The sequence below is a fragment of the Dunckerocampus dactyliophorus genome, chromosome 11, assembly GCF_027744805.1.
Source record: "Dunckerocampus dactyliophorus isolate RoL2022-P2 chromosome 11, RoL_Ddac_1.1, whole genome shotgun sequence".
In the NCBI taxonomy this organism is placed as follows: domain Eukaryota; kingdom Metazoa; phylum Chordata; class Actinopteri; order Syngnathiformes; family Syngnathidae; genus Dunckerocampus; species Dunckerocampus dactyliophorus.
The window spans coordinates 12,010,083-12,025,409 of record NC_072829.1 but is presented as its reverse complement, the minus strand read 5'-3'; the positions used below and the strand labels follow the sequence as shown (position 1 = coordinate 12,025,409).

Here is a 15,327-nt window from a genome sequence, read left to right as displayed (position 1 = left end):
TATATATAATATGTTGTGTCATTTATCTTTCTTCATAAAACACAGCAAAAATGGGCATATTTAGCAGATATTGGCAAATAGTGACTAATCATGATTAATTAATTTCAAAACTGTGATTAATTTGATGAAAATTTTTAATAATTTGACAACCCTAAAAATAACAGTAAGCTGCCATGTTCATGATTTAAAAAAAAAAAAATTGAGATCCTTGTTAATGGACATGATATGATTTATTTTGTAGGTACCTTCCCATGAAGGACATCATATGTATGGAGTGTCTGTCCAGGAAGTTGAGAGAAGCTGTAACCCTCTACCTGCGAGTGATCAAAGTGGTGGATCTTTGTGCTGGTCGCTGGTGGGAATATATGCCCTCAGGTAAATGAATAACAATAACCACAATTATCTAATGTTAGAAGTGAAATTGAAGGAATGTTGGAGTTCTTTTTAATGGCACTCACCCTTGTGCAACACAAATACAGCATTATTATTACTGTAGTGTTTCTCCTAAGCATTTATTTAAACCTGAATGCAAATCAAATGCTAAATGTAATCTAAACACTTTGTGTGTGGGTGTGTCAGCATATAAATATTGCATGAATATAATATTCCAAAGAAACAACACAAGCTCTCAGGACATTCTAAACTTAATACTCAGTGTATTAGGAAAGAATCCATACGTGTATCTGGGGGTGCACAGATTATAATTTTCTGGCCAATCACTTGTCTTTAAAAAGCCTGACCTGCTGATTTCGATTTTGGCCAATACCAATTTTTAAAAATAACTGACAGCATTCAACTTCAATGTTCCAATCTTATTTTACCTTGCTTCTGAATTGAATGTGAGCTGCAGTGGGGAGCCAAAGTAGGTAATCGTGGATTGTATACAGAGTACATTGCATAAAAGTCATTACTAAAACTCTGAAATAATAAGAACATGAGAAAAGATTCAGTGTTTTTTTCTGCTTCAGGTTTTACAGATAGCAGCTTTTCGCTACTTTTGAAAAAGATGCCCGACCTAGAGCAGCTATATGGCCTCCACCCCCGACACCTTGAAAGGAGACGAATTCGAGGCTATGAGGCTTTCAGTATACCTGGTGTCCTGGAGGCATTGCAAGCCTGTCCTAGTCTTCTGGTGAGTAGCAGCGTATAAATGATGCCTAGTCAAAGCCAAGTCCTAGTACTGATATACTGTAAGAGAACTTAAAAGAGAATATGTGTGATCCACGTATCTGTTAGGACTGCACAGGATTAGACACAAGTCGGTATGAGATTCTGACGGTATGGTAGCCTTGGGGAAAAATATATCACAGTTTGGCGGTTTCCCTCTATTATAATTACAGCTCTAAAATGTGTTATTTTTAAATATCTTTTTTGAAAAGAGGAAACAAAATCAAGTTAAAACAGTTCTTTGTAAACCATATAATATAACGCTGAAAGGGGAACATACAGTATGTACAGTATTTAAAATAACAAAAACTAACTGAATTCTTTCTAAATAAATAAAATGCAGTTCTCAGTGTGGTCAACTGTGGCTAATCCTGCAACTCAAGTCATAAAACAACAGATATTTTCTTTAGTTAAAAAAAAAAAAATACACAAAGCAGAATGCAATTAAGTGACCCAAGAAGGTCACAACATAAATAATGGCAGGTCACACTATTCCACAAACTTCTGTTTCTGGGTCGTGTGATTGTTGTTAGCAACTGAGACATTAAGCGGTTGTTGCTTGTTGGTGGAGAGTAAATGCTTTATACCACTTATCCTCTACTCCTGTCTTCTTCTCAACCACACCTCCACATTTGGTGACCCTCTACATTAGTAATATGTTGACCCACAATGGCGACAACAGCACGCTCAATGCTAACGAGGCAGCTAACAACGCCTGTGCTATCTACGCCCAACGTATGGCAACACAGCACACGCCTGTGGTTTCAACACATCAAAGTTTTGACTGCGAGGAATAACACAGGACATGACAAAGTATTTCCACGCAGTGGCCACGTTGGACCTCCTTGCTCTCATATAGTACAAGCTATTTTAGTGGTTTTGAAACCGTGACCTTTTCATGCCGTGGTATACCGGCCCATGCCTACACAGGATAATGTTTGTTTGTTTATTTTAATAAGGGAAGACCAAACTTAAAGGTTGGCGTGAAGGAAACTGCACTTTTTTTTTTATTTTGCTCATCATCCACAATCCTTATGTGAAACATGAGCACACATGTGTTTGCCTTTTCTTTGCATTCTAAAGAGAGAAAAAGTTAGCTTGAGGGAGCTAACAATGTACGTCATGCAACACACCTACAGTATTTTGACTATGCTTCTTTTGTGTGTCATCATCAAATCAAATATCCAGCTCAGTAGCGTTCAGCCACATCCTCGTCTCGGGTCCCACATTGGAGAGGCCAACTTCTGAGGGTGGTTTGTAGATGGGGGCAGGTGGTGATAATGTGGTCTGCAGTCTGGTCAGGCTCCCCGCATTCAGATGCAGCTTGTTCATCAGCGATGCTTTGAAGCATCCAATCCCAGTTTGCAGGTTCAGCATGGTCCTCTGCTGACAGGGCAGGTCATCTCATTAGATGCCGACTCCCGAGTCTTGGGTGTAGCGATGGATAGGTGTGGACCCTGCCGACTCCTACTCGAGCTTCCAGGATGTCGCCAGCCATGCATCTGTCGACAGGTCCTCAGAGATGGCACTAAAAAGCTTGTGTCGCCTTGTTGTGAGGACGACGGGATTAGAGTCTGCTTGGGGGCGACACTGTCATGGTGGTATTGTGCAAAATGTGCCAGTTGTACCTTCCTGGCTAGGGCAAGGGTAGCAGCCTCCCGTTGGAGCCTCCCTCTAGTACTGGCAGGTGCTAGAGGGCTCATGGCAGCAAGTTATGGTCCGAAGGGTGTTGTTTTATACGAATGTCACCCTTCTTGACATGGGGGCTTCTACACCAGACTGCAGCACGGTATTCAGCTGCAGAGAAGACCAGTGCTTGCATGGAGATTCGCAGCACCTTGGCAGAGGCACCCCAACTAGGTGCCCGTGAGACGTCGGATTAGTGAAACCCTTGAAGACACTTTGGCCATCACCTCTTCAAGATGTTGTTTGAAGGAGAGTGTTCTGTCCAAACTTACGCTGAGGTATCTTGGGGCTTTCTGGAACTTGCTTCATGGTTTATGAGATGGTAGGCTGCTGTTATTGTCTTGCCAATGCTGAGTTGTAGATACAAGCTGCGTAGATAGGCATCGAGGATACCCGTGTCCTGATCTACGGCATCTTCCGTTCCTTCCCATATTGGTCGTTGCATCACAATGGCCAGGTCGTCAGCATAGCCAGATTTCCGTGATATTGTCTCTGGTAGGTCGGGGATGTCGATGTTGAGCAACATTGGAGCGAGGACAGACCCCTTTGGAATGCCGTTTCTGAGCCTCTGAAGCCTGCTGCGTTATCCATCACTTGTTTTTAAGGTGAAGCTGCTGTTTGACAGCATCTCCATGATGAATTTCACCATATGCAGGTCTGGTATGGTCTTTAGCAACTTCAGGTGAAGTCCACAGTGCCAGACAGTGTCATAGGCCGCTGTGAGGTCCAGGAACACTGCTCCAGCCTTCTCGTTCTCTTGAAAGCTGTCCTCAATGAGTGAGTAGTGTCACCTGGTCCACTGTTGACCGGCCCTGATGGAAGCCGGCCTGTTCTCGTGGAAGTTGGGGTCCACCACTGCCTCATGGATCCACCTCTCCAAGATCTTGACCTTGTCAGGTGGCATCCAGCTTCTGCTGAAGTGGTGTTGCAGACTTGTCTGCTGCTTCCCTGGAGCTGGCCTGCTGATAGGCATGTAGGAGGTGGCTGCACTCTTCATCCCATCCTGGGATGTTGGTTGCATTGCATTGTAGCCACGGGGTTTTCCTTGCTGCCCTAAGGAGCACTTTTCAGTAGGCTGCATAGTCCATGTCTATATAGGCAGTATCTGGGTCTGGGAGGCAGACTGATCGTCTTTCTGTCCCCTCAGAAAACGACTGCCAGTTTGCCTTTCGGAAGTTCCATCCCCTGACAGGTTTCCCTGCTAGTGGCTGCATCAGAGATGGGACCTTTATGATGGACGGTCAATGGTGTGAATGAGGGAACTTTTCCAGAACCCGCTTCTCTGGCTTTGGGCCCCTACTGTGACACACTGCGAAGGCGAAGTCTGGGTTGGTGTAGATATTCCAGTGTGAGACGCTTGGGGGTTCTTTCACGTCAAACAGCAGCAATGCATTGGTGGTGGAGGCCCATTGGCTTAGTGCCTCTCCTTTTTGGTGTTGTATGGAAATAGTCCCTGTGTGTTGGCATTAGGCAGTCCCCTGCATAGATCGCAAGCGTGGGTGCCAGTGGGAGAGATGCCATGGTCAGCGTTGATGATGGGGGCTTATAGACATTGACAATTACCAGTGTTTTTTGCACTTTAGTCGACAGCCACTCGATGTTCGAGGCTGCTGGAGATGGCCAGTGGCTGTCCAGTTAATGTCATTCCTGACAAAAGTTGCAAGTCCATGCTGTTTGCTGCACATGAACCCAGCAAGTTGGAAACCAGACAGTTTGGCGACGTTATCACTGTCTGTGTGTCTCCTGGAGGAGAATGGCTCCGCAGCTTTGGCTCCGCAGCCTCTTGCGCCCCAGTCTGCCAGCTGGGTGTTGACTCATTGATAACATTAGTTTCACAAGCTGGTCTTGCACCATTTCTTGTTACTCACAGAGGAGGATGCTTATAAAGCCTTAAAAAAAACCCTCCAACAATGTTTTGTGTTATATACATGCTGTGACCATGCAGTAACAGCTCCATTCATGATATTTAATACTTACTATATTTTGGATGTAATTTAAATATTACATTACCAAGTTTTGTTTTTTTTTTTTAGGGCTTTATAGTCTAAATAAGTGTGTCCCATTATATGCATTGTTAGCTGGTTTTTTTTAGCTGTTTTCCTCTCTTTAGAATGCTCAGAAAAGAGAAAGAACTGTGGTCATCTTTCACATAAGGATTGGGTGAAAAAAAGTGCAGTTTTCCTTTTAAGACCACTTCTCTTCAAATCCCCAGTTGATAAAGTGCTTTTTGTAAAGGGTTATGCAGTGGAAGATCAGAAGACATGATCAAAGCAGAAGGACAATGCACTGGCAACATTTGTAGGATAAGCTGTTCTGAAATTAGGCTATTGAACTGTCTTTCAGGGTGTTGAGACATCTCACCTGGAGCTGGTAGAAGCAGTTTGGAACTATATGCCCCAGGTCCATATACTTGGGAAGTTCCGCAACCGTAATGGGGCGTTTCCAATTCCTCCCGAGAACAAACTAACCATTCCCATCACTGCTAAAATCCAGACTCTTCACCTTGTGGGTGAGTCAACCCCTCTGCACTGTAGCTCAACACACTAGAATGCTATAATGGTGCAACAATGTTCTAGATGTATTTTCAATTTTGCATATTGATGTCTGTTCACTCATACCTATCTTATCCTTTTGATGTTTGTGTATGTGTGTATGGGTTCAAAATTTGACATACCTGTATGTACAGTCATGTGAAAAAATGAGGACATCCCCATGGGCTTACCACATTTACAGACTGCTGGAGAAGCATCCTAAATGCATCTTTATGGTCCACCATTGTTGTTTGATATTATTTATACATAATGATTTTTTTTTATCCATTTTGAATACACAAAAAAGTCCCGTTGAGTGCACAAGCAGCATAAAGGCGATCACAGTATTTCACCTATAATAATCCCATAGTTGCATTAGTGTGTTGGTTTCATATTTGCTTTGCCGGTTGCAGGTGTAAATGTCCCAGAGATACCTTGTGTGTCCATGCTGCGCCACCTTTACTTGAAGTGGGTCCGTCTCACCAAACCTCAGCCATTTAAAGATTTCCTCTGTGTGAGCTTGAGATCCTTTGTCATGCGGAACTGTGCAGGTCCAACCAACTCCCTCAAATATGTTCCCTTGGTTACCGGTTTAGCTTCAGCCCGAAATCTCGAGCAGCTTGAGCTGGTGAGAGTTCCCTTCCTTGGAGGTCTCATCCAACATGTGGTGGAGGACAGCTGGAGATCAGGTGAGAGATAGATGTTTGTGGGCCATGATTCTGTCTCTTTAATTTCAGCTTGTTGAACGTCTCTTATTCACTTCCAGTCAGAAGTGTACACACAGCGGGGCAAATAATAATATGATCCCCTGTAGTAATGTGTTGCGCTTAAATCGTTCCCTCTGCAACCTGTTAAAGTTTCCTACCTTTACATTACAATCCTATTGTAACAGACGCTACCTTCATACTTGCAATGAGTTATTTATTGAATTCAGTAGTGTTTCTCACCTTCTTTATCAAAGGTCTGGCACTTGCAACTTTCTTTGCAGCTCAATTAAAATTTTAAAAACATGCAGATTTTTCTGACGCTCAGAATACGCAGTGCTCTTGAACGCCTCACCAGTGTACAGTGCACTGTGCTTATTAGAAGACGGAAGGAGACAGATAAGACTTCTTCATGGCTCTGTGTGTGTTCTATGAAAACTCCAAAAACACACCTGTTAGGTGAATTGGCGACTCTAAAGGGTCCATAGGTACAGTTTGAATGTGAGTGTGAATGGTTGTTTGTGTGCCTGCGATTGTCTGGCGACCAGTCCAGGGTGTACCCCACCTCTCGCCGGAAGTCAGTTGGGATAGGCTCCAGCATACCACCGCAACCCGAGTGAGGATAAACGGCATAGAAGATTAATAGATGCATGGATTTTTAAAGTAACATGTACTTAAATGGCACAGCTATTGCCATTTATTTTTAAATCGACATCAGTGTATGAATTAAGTTAATCAAATCTTAATCAAAATGCATTCACAATAAAATAGCCAATTGACTTTTCTAAACCGTTTTTAATTTGAATAAACAATATTCAGCATCAACATGCAATTACACCACAGCTGGCACAAGTGCCCTTTTGTATTACAAAACAAGTGCCTAATGTAATGAACATCTGCGTTTGTCTATAATTTAAACAAATACAACTTCAAAGTGCTTCAAAAATGTACATGAAAAAAAAGCTATCACACTTAACATTACACTTAACTTGGAAAAACATTTTAAACAATACTATTGGTGAGACTCATTACTTTTTCACCCATTTTCAGTCCATCAAGTTCAAGAAACAACTTTTGAAAAATGTAAAAGGTATATTTAATTTTTTTACAGTAGTCTGGGTTCAGAGCATACTGGATACTATGACCATCAGCAAGGCACATGTTGGGATATCTTTTGTCATTTGGATTTTTTTGTCTTCAATTATGATGGTTGCCCCCGTCTGCTCTTGGGTGGACTGGTACTGATGATGTTTCATCACTTGTTTTTGCACTTCTGCTTCTAGCTCTTCCTTCCCCCTCTAAAGCAACAAAGAGATAACAATGTTTAGAATACACTGGTTTGTTATGTCATGTCACTCTGGAATTTTGTTTATAATATAATGGGCTGACCCACGACCCTGTTGAGGATAAGCGGCATAGAAGATGAATGGATGGATATAATGGGCTGCATTAACAACACAAGTTAAGAGTGTGTTTTGATAAACTCGCTGTTGAATCTAAATCATACAATATCTCACAAAAGTGAGTACACCTCATTTCTTCAAATATTTTATATCTTTTCATGGGACAACAATAAAGAAATTACACTTTCATACAATGTAAAGTAGTCAGGGCACGGCTTGTATAACTGTTTAAATGTACTGTCCCCTCAAAATAAGTTGACCACGGGAGGCCTGTTCTGAATGGAAGCTATCCTGTTAAAGCGCTGTATGGTCTTGGCCACCATGCTACAGCTCACTTTGAAGGTGTCGGGAGTCTTCTTATAGCCCAACACATCTTTATGAAGAGAAACTATTCTTTTTTTCTCATCCTGACAGAGTTCTTTGCCATGAAGTACCATGTTGAACTTTCACTGACCAGTATGAAAGAATGTGCGAGTGATGACACCAAATTTAACAAACCTGCTCCCCATGCACTCGTGAGACCTTCTACTGAGAAAAATGTCTAATTGTGCCAAAGTTGTACAGTTTAACATACATTTGTATTCACTTTAGTTGCCTGATATTTTGACATTAATGGATGCGTGCATGTTGATTGCGTGCTTGTTTTCTCCGGGTACTCTGGTTTCCTCCCACATTCCAAAAACATGCATGTTAGGTTATTTGGCAACTCTAATTTGTCCATAGGTGTGAATGTAAGTGTGAATAGTTTGCCCTGCGATTGGCTGGCGACCAGTCCAGGGTGTACCCCGCCTCTCCAAAAGTTAGCTGGGATAGGCTTCATCATACCCCTGCGACCGGAGTGAGGATAAGCGGCATAAAAGATGCATGAATGGATATATATTACTATATATTATTTATACTATTCAATTCAATCTCTTTGCAAATTAGAGGAATTCCAAAATAAATACAAAATGGTGCACCTAGTTCTTGTTTTAAAAATCATTGAAGCTGTATATTGACCAAAATTAATAAGCCATTCAAGCCCATGATGAGTGTATGTAAACACATTGAGAGTATCCTAAACAAGGCGGACGACCTTGGCCATCCATTGTGGTGATCAATGACCATGCATTTGTAGTTTTGTTAGTGGTTTTTTTTTTTTTTTTTTTTACATGGATGCATGATTCATCTAAGTGGAAACAATGTGGGCAAACAAAGCATTTTTTTTTTGCTTTTGAGTTCTCCAGGTCTTGACAAAAACATCATATACTGATGGTGGTCATTTGTCCCTGTATATTTTTATGTTAGTGAAACACTTGTACATAGCTCCAGGAACGATCATATTGTACATTACATGAGTGTACTGTATTGTAAGTGTTTTATAAATGAATTTATAATGCCATTTTTTGGTACAAGTTGCCACAGGGAACACGCTGAGTGAGGGACAGGAAGTGTAACTGCATGGCCTTATAGTCGTATGTCTACTCTGTGAACAAATCCAGTGCAGCCCTAGTGTCTAGTGCAAGTCATGGCTAGCAACAGTAGCAGGGGAAGCCAGAGCTTGAAAACTGTCTTCCGTGGTTAGTCTCCTGTTTGTGATGACGTTGCGTTTTCAGTGAAATACGTAAAAGAGCAAAGTGGAAAGCAGTATGCTGGAATTTTTTAGTTTAGATAGGGAATGAGGCTACAGATGGAATTATAAACACTACACTTTAACCAACAGGGAACCCTAATTTCATAAAAAAGAAAACTCTTTAAACTGTTACGTCGCATGTTTTGCATTTTGTTGCTTTACTGTACCAAACCGAACCTTGTCCTTAAAACTGAGGTATTGTTGGATTTAGGTCTTCAGGTCTTGAAATTCAGGAATTGTATGGAATGGAATTGGAATGGTGTACTGTTACACTCCACATACTAAACCTTTGCAAAGAACATTGCAAGTTTGCCAAAAAGGGCTGAGTAGATCTAAGGATTGTCATTATTTTAATGCGACAAACGGTAAACTTGCTCAATATGAATACATGAATGTGATGACATGAAAGATAGTTTTCTCAGAAGAACTAGCTGATAAGTCAGTGTTCCCCCGCACATCTGTCAAAATAGCCTCTGTATATGATGCACACACAATGTACTCGCGTGACACCATAAAGCTGATTGCTTTGTCATTGCAGGAGGATTTCGGAACCTCCACACCATTGTGTTTGGAGCCTGTAAAAATGCCCTGGAAGTGGACTTGGGTTACCTTGTCATCACTGCTGCTCGCAGGTGCTTATTACACCTTCACAGTACAGCTAAAAGAGTAGACATTCAGCAGCACCTCAAATACAGGCACTTAGGCTACACAGTACACACATTTTCAAAAATCTTTTTTAGCCACAATATGAGGTCCCTTGTTACAGGCATTAAAAGTGCTAAAACTGTAAATATGGGTGCGAGGGAGTAATGATGAAATATTGACTGTTTCCTCAGGCTTCATGAACTCCGTATCCAGCCGTCACTGACTAAAGATGGAGTCTTCTCAGCTCTCAAGATGGCTGAACTAGAGTTTCCTCAGTTTGATACCCTTCATCTTGGATATGTGGATGAGTTTCTGTTACAATGTGAGTTGACACACTCGTCATGCTGACCTCTTAGATGTGGATGATTATTTGATCCGATTTGTAAGGCATGACTTGAAAGTAAAAACACTTTTTACAACACTTTTACTACACTTTTTCTCGTAACAACATATAGTTGTTGGTGGCTTTTCTGAGACTGCTTTTGTGCGTGAGTGAGATTCATGAACCGCAATTATTTTATTCGAGCCAAACGGAAATGTTCTGATAATTTTTATGCCGTTTAATATTTAATTGTAAAAAAATCTATACATTTTTTGTACAATCCATTCTTTTACTCTGTTGTCTGCTGCTTCTTGGCCAAGTTGGCATTGCAAATGAGAATCTGCTCTGAATGAACGTACCTGGATAAATAAAGGTTAAATAATAAACCACTATTGGTAACATATGCTATCCGCTGGTGGTGTTGGAGAAGTTGCATACAGTCGCATCAATGTACGCACCTATGGGTGAACCTTAGTGTCATGTTTTTGCGTTTGTTGAAATGTAGGTAAGATGAGTCATTCGGAGCTGGTGAAGAATGGTCTTGCTGATGTGGTAGAGAACCCAGGAATCATCACTGATATTGGAATCAAAGTGGTGAATGAGGTGTTCTCGAATATAAAATACCTTCTCATCTACAATTGTCCTCACCTTCATAACCCCCACCACTGGATTACAGGTGATCACTGTTACTTCACACACTTCACTTACATACACTGTGTTTGTATGTTATCTTCATATTAGGGGTGTAACAGTACGGTCCGTACCTTGGTATTTGGGCTACGATTTTGGTCCAGTTTTTTTGTGCGTAAAGAACAACTTTTTGTCCCAAAATTCTCTATTAGTTACTATTAGTTATATTTGACATATAAACAAATAATATGCAAATCAATATATTTTGAGTTTTTATTTCTTTGGATTTTGCTGATCAGGTCTAGCAGCTTAAAAAAACTCAAATTCAAAAACTCAGAAAATTTGAATATTACATAAAGTCAATGTAAAAAAGGGTTTTAAATACAAAAATGCAAGTCCTCCAAAACTAAACTCTTGCACCTGTATTTAGTACTTGGTTGAGGCCCCTTTTGCCTGAATAACAGCCTTTATCCGGCGTGGCATGGATGCTACCAGTTTGTGGCATATCTCAGGGGTTATGGAAGACCAGCATACTTCAATTGTGGCCTTTAGCTGTTCTTTATTGTTTGGTCTCTTCTCGTACAGTTTTCTCTTGACAATGACCCACAGATTTTCTATGGGGTTCAGGTCAGGTGAGTTTGCAGGCCAATCAAACATGTTGACCCATGGTCGTTGAACCAGGACTTTGTACTTTTACCAGTATGAGCAGGTGCCAAGTCCTGCTGGAAGATGAAGTCTGCATCTCCATAAAGCTGTTTAACTGAAGCCAACATAAAGTGCTCTAAATTGTTCTGGTAGATGGTTACGGTTATGTTTGACTTCATGAAGCACAGACGACCAACACCAGCAGCTGACATGTGACCTTTGTTGCCAAATGAGATGCAAAACTTGCTCTCATCAGAAAAGAGGACTTTTGACCACTGGGCAACAGACCAGTCCTTCATTTCTCTTGCCCAGGAAAGGCGCCTCTGGTGCTGATTACTATTGAGGAGAAGTTTGACAACAGGAATTCGACAATTGAAGCCCATGTCCAGCATCCGCCTGCGTGTTGTTTCTCTTGAAGCAACAACTCCAGCATCGGTTCACTCCTTATGACACTCCCACACACTTTTGAATGGCCCTTTCCTGACAACCCTCTCCAGCTTGTGGTCATCTCTCTGGCTTGTACACCGTTTTCTTCCACACTTCTTCCTTCCACTTGACTGTCTACTCTCAACTCTCAATTCTCATTGACTCTCAAGTCAATGAGAGTTTTCTGCACAACTGTCAGATCAGGAGTCGTCGTTCCCCCCCCCCCCCCCCCCCCAATGTCTGAAGTCTTCTGAGCCAACCTAAGACAGACTTTTTCAAGGCTCAGGACTTTTTTGCAGGTGTTTTGGATTACTTGCCTGATCAGAATTTGACTCTTTGAACCTACAGAACTGAAGCTTTTCACAGTCTATTTTCTGAGTTTGTGGGTTTGTGGTTTTAATAAGCTGAAAATCTTAATCAGCAAAATTACAACAAGGAACTGCTTGAGAAATGTCAATTTGTGTGTAACGGCTCAGTAAAATTTGTTGGTGTAATCTTTTATGTTAAATTGCCAAAATAAAAGAACTTTTACTTGATATTCAAATTTTTTGGGTAGTACCTGTATGTCTTTTACGGGGTTTTTTTGCTCAAGAGGAAAAGAGGTGATGACACAACTCTCCACTAATGCATTAACACTTCAGAGCGTTTTGAAGCTATAAAAATGGTCACAAGGTGGCAGAAGTGCATTTGATAAGAGCTCAGCAGGGATCATGTTCACTGACAAATCTGTGCAGTGTGGGAAATAGGACTTTATGTCGCATGGGAGGGCACACACAAAAAACAGTGTAAAATGTACCGCAAAAGCCCACAATCCTTAAGGTGGATTTTCCCATGCAGGGTGGACTGAACATGTACTGTACCATCCCTAATTCATATCCGTTAGTTTGTATGAGTAAATCATTATGTGCTGCATTTTGTGTTCTCAGATCAGTCCAGATGGAACCGACTGGTTGATCTGACACTGGTTCGCTGTCATGCTATCAAACTGGAGTCCTTCTCCCAGTTCATAGAAGCACTACCCAGTTTAGAGTTCATATGCCTGGACCAGATGTTTCGAGAACCACCCAAGGTAACCAGTTTGTTTACATTCAGATGTAAGTAGAGAATGATTTCTTTCTCTATTCCACACACATGTGGCATCATAAACAGGTTTTTGCCATGTCAAAAACTGTTTTACAAGCACAAATGAACCAGTTCTGAATGTAGGTAATCTGTTATTTATAAAACGTGCAGGTAATTAAAATTAATCAGTGCTTGTGTTTTTAAAATGTCACTGCATGATAAATGGAATGAGTAAAGACATTGGAGAAATAACATAATAGATGTTTTAATGTCTTCTTGATCATTTGTTTTTGTCCCAGGGCTGTGCCAGAGTGGGCCTAAGTGCTGGAACTGGTATTGGCGTCTCTTCTGCCCTGGTCAGTAACCAGAACGCCAACAACGACAACAACAACAACAACAACCACCACCACCACCACCACCACCATAATGAAGCTAATCTGCCTCCTTCTCCTCCCCCTCCACCTGTTAACAACAACCAAAGACAACAGCAGCAACACAATGGCAAGTTCCATCTCCATCCCAACTTAGCAGCAGCACTCAGAACCTTTTTACATGCTTATTTATTGTACTATATAGGGGCCCCTTGAAAAACAAAACACAATTTGTTCTTCCCGTCATTCAAAATAATTATACAGGAAAAATACTTTCACCACTGTAAAAATGTGACATTCTGTACACTTGTGTACATGTTTGAAGCTACATTTCAGCATAGTTGGTTGTCCTGTAAGTGCAAAAATGAGCTATACAGTAGGCCTGGGCGATAAACCAAAAATGTTTCGTTACCGAAATTTACTATGATAACCAACGTCATTTTGCCCATGTCGATAAATTTGGTGTTGAAAAACGGAGTTGCGCGTGTGCTCCCTTTTTTATTTTTTTGCCTTTTGCTCCTGAAATAAGTCCATACAAAGGGAATCAAAGTAGAGTAACATTTTGGCTCATCTGTATATAAAAGTCTCCAACTTTTCTTGGCTCACATCGACAACTCACGTTGACTCGCCGTTACATCTCAGCCGTACAAGTTGCACTCGCTGACGTAGCTAACTAGCTATGTTAATAGTTGGATACTGGCGTGCTGCTGGAAATGACTGCTCTCTGTGTACAATAGTGCTTTCATCGTAACGTCACTCCGAATGATACACAAATATTTTACTTGAAATATATGGATTTGTAAAGTCTTTAAAAAAATCAATAAACATGTATCATGACCAATTATGCAAAATTGACAATTCACAAATAAAGAACAAGATAAGAAAAACATTATAATCCAATCCAATCCACTTTATTTATAGAGCACATTTTATAAACACTGTTTCCAAAGTGCTGCACAGACTAGCAAAACCACAAATAATAATAAAATAAGGGAATGTAAATGTAAGTGTAAATAAAAAGTAAAAATCACTACAGTAAAAACTAAAAAATCCAATAAATAAAAACAAAGAAACGTACAACAGTAAAATATTTAAACCGGAAGTAAAAACAATAAAAGCAAAACATTCCAAGAAGTAGGTAAAAAAAAAAAAAAGTACATTGAATTAAAAACTAAAATAACTAAAACAATTAAAACTAAAAAAAAAGTAAAAGACACAGAGGACCACACGACTCACGCCGAGTTAAAAGCCAGAGAATAAAAGTGGGTTTTAAGACGAGACTTAAAGCTTTCAATTGTGGGGGCCGTTTTTACATGAGGGGGGAGCGTGTTCCACAGCTTTGGGCCAACTACGGAAAAGGCCCGGTCTCCCCTGGTCTTAAGTCTGGTTTTAGGCACCACCAGTTGTAGCTGGCCTTCGGACCTCAATGTGCGCGCTGGAGTGTAAATTTGGATGAAGTTCGAGATGTACTGAGGGGCCAGCCCATTCAAAGCCTTAACAACAAACAATAAAATCTTAAAATCAATCCTAAAACTCACAGGCAACCAGTGCAGGGAGGCTAAAATTAGGGTAATATGCTCCCTCTTTTTGGTTCCTGTTAAAAGCCGTGCTGCAGAGTTCTGGACTAACTGTAAGCGAGAGAGTAATTTATGGTTTATTCCCGAGTAAAGCGCATTACAGTAGTCCAGACGTGACCAAATAAAAGCATGCATGGCTTGTTCAAAATGTTGCAATGATAAAAATGATTTGACTTTGGATAAAAGCCGAAGATGATAAAAACAAGATTTTACAACGGCGTTGATTTGTTTATTAAGTTTAAAATCACTATCAATTATGACGCCAAGGCTGGTGGCTGTGGAACTGACTTGATTCTTGACGGGGCCCAAGTCCAAGAGGGGGTCATTATTATTAAGGACGATAACTTCTGTTTTCCCCTCACTGAGCTTTAGAAAATTTTGAGCCAACCAGACCTTGACGTCACTTAAGCACTCAAGAAGGGGTGACAGGGGAGCATGTTTTTTTCTTGTAAAAGGTAGGTAGATCTGGCAGTCATCTGCATAAAAGTGATAGGAGAAGCCATGCGTTCTAAAAATTGTACTAAGTGGGCTAAGGTAGAGAGCAAA

The 15,327-nt window shown here is 40.9% G+C and overlaps 1 protein-coding gene across 4 annotated transcripts in view; it reads left to right on the top strand.

Moving 5' to 3' along the window:
- The window catches only part of fbxo38 (F-box protein 38), a 55,920-nt gene that overhangs the window by 12,344 nt on the left and 28,249 nt on the right, over positions 1-15,327 (top strand). For 2 of the 4 annotated variants that reach the window (XR_008572848.1, XM_054791699.1), the window contains exons 3-11: positions 242-375; positions 969-1,132; positions 5,197-5,362; positions 5,798-6,073; positions 9,642-9,735; positions 9,940-10,070; positions 10,576-10,746; positions 12,698-12,840; positions 13,133-13,334. Coding sequence is in view for 3 of the 4 variants with exons in the window: in XM_054791699.1 (XP_054647674.1) it covers positions 242-375; positions 969-1,132; positions 5,197-5,362; positions 5,798-6,073; positions 9,642-9,735; positions 9,940-10,070; positions 10,576-10,746; positions 12,698-12,840; positions 13,133-13,334 (1,481 nt within the window). In the remaining variant the exon portion in view is untranslated. The remainder of the gene's footprint in view (positions 1-241; positions 376-968; positions 1,133-5,196; positions 5,363-5,797; positions 6,074-9,641; positions 9,736-9,939; positions 10,071-10,575; positions 10,747-12,697; positions 12,841-13,132; positions 13,335-15,327) is intronic. The other 2 variants (XM_054791700.1, XM_054791702.1) reach the window with 2 other exon arrangements.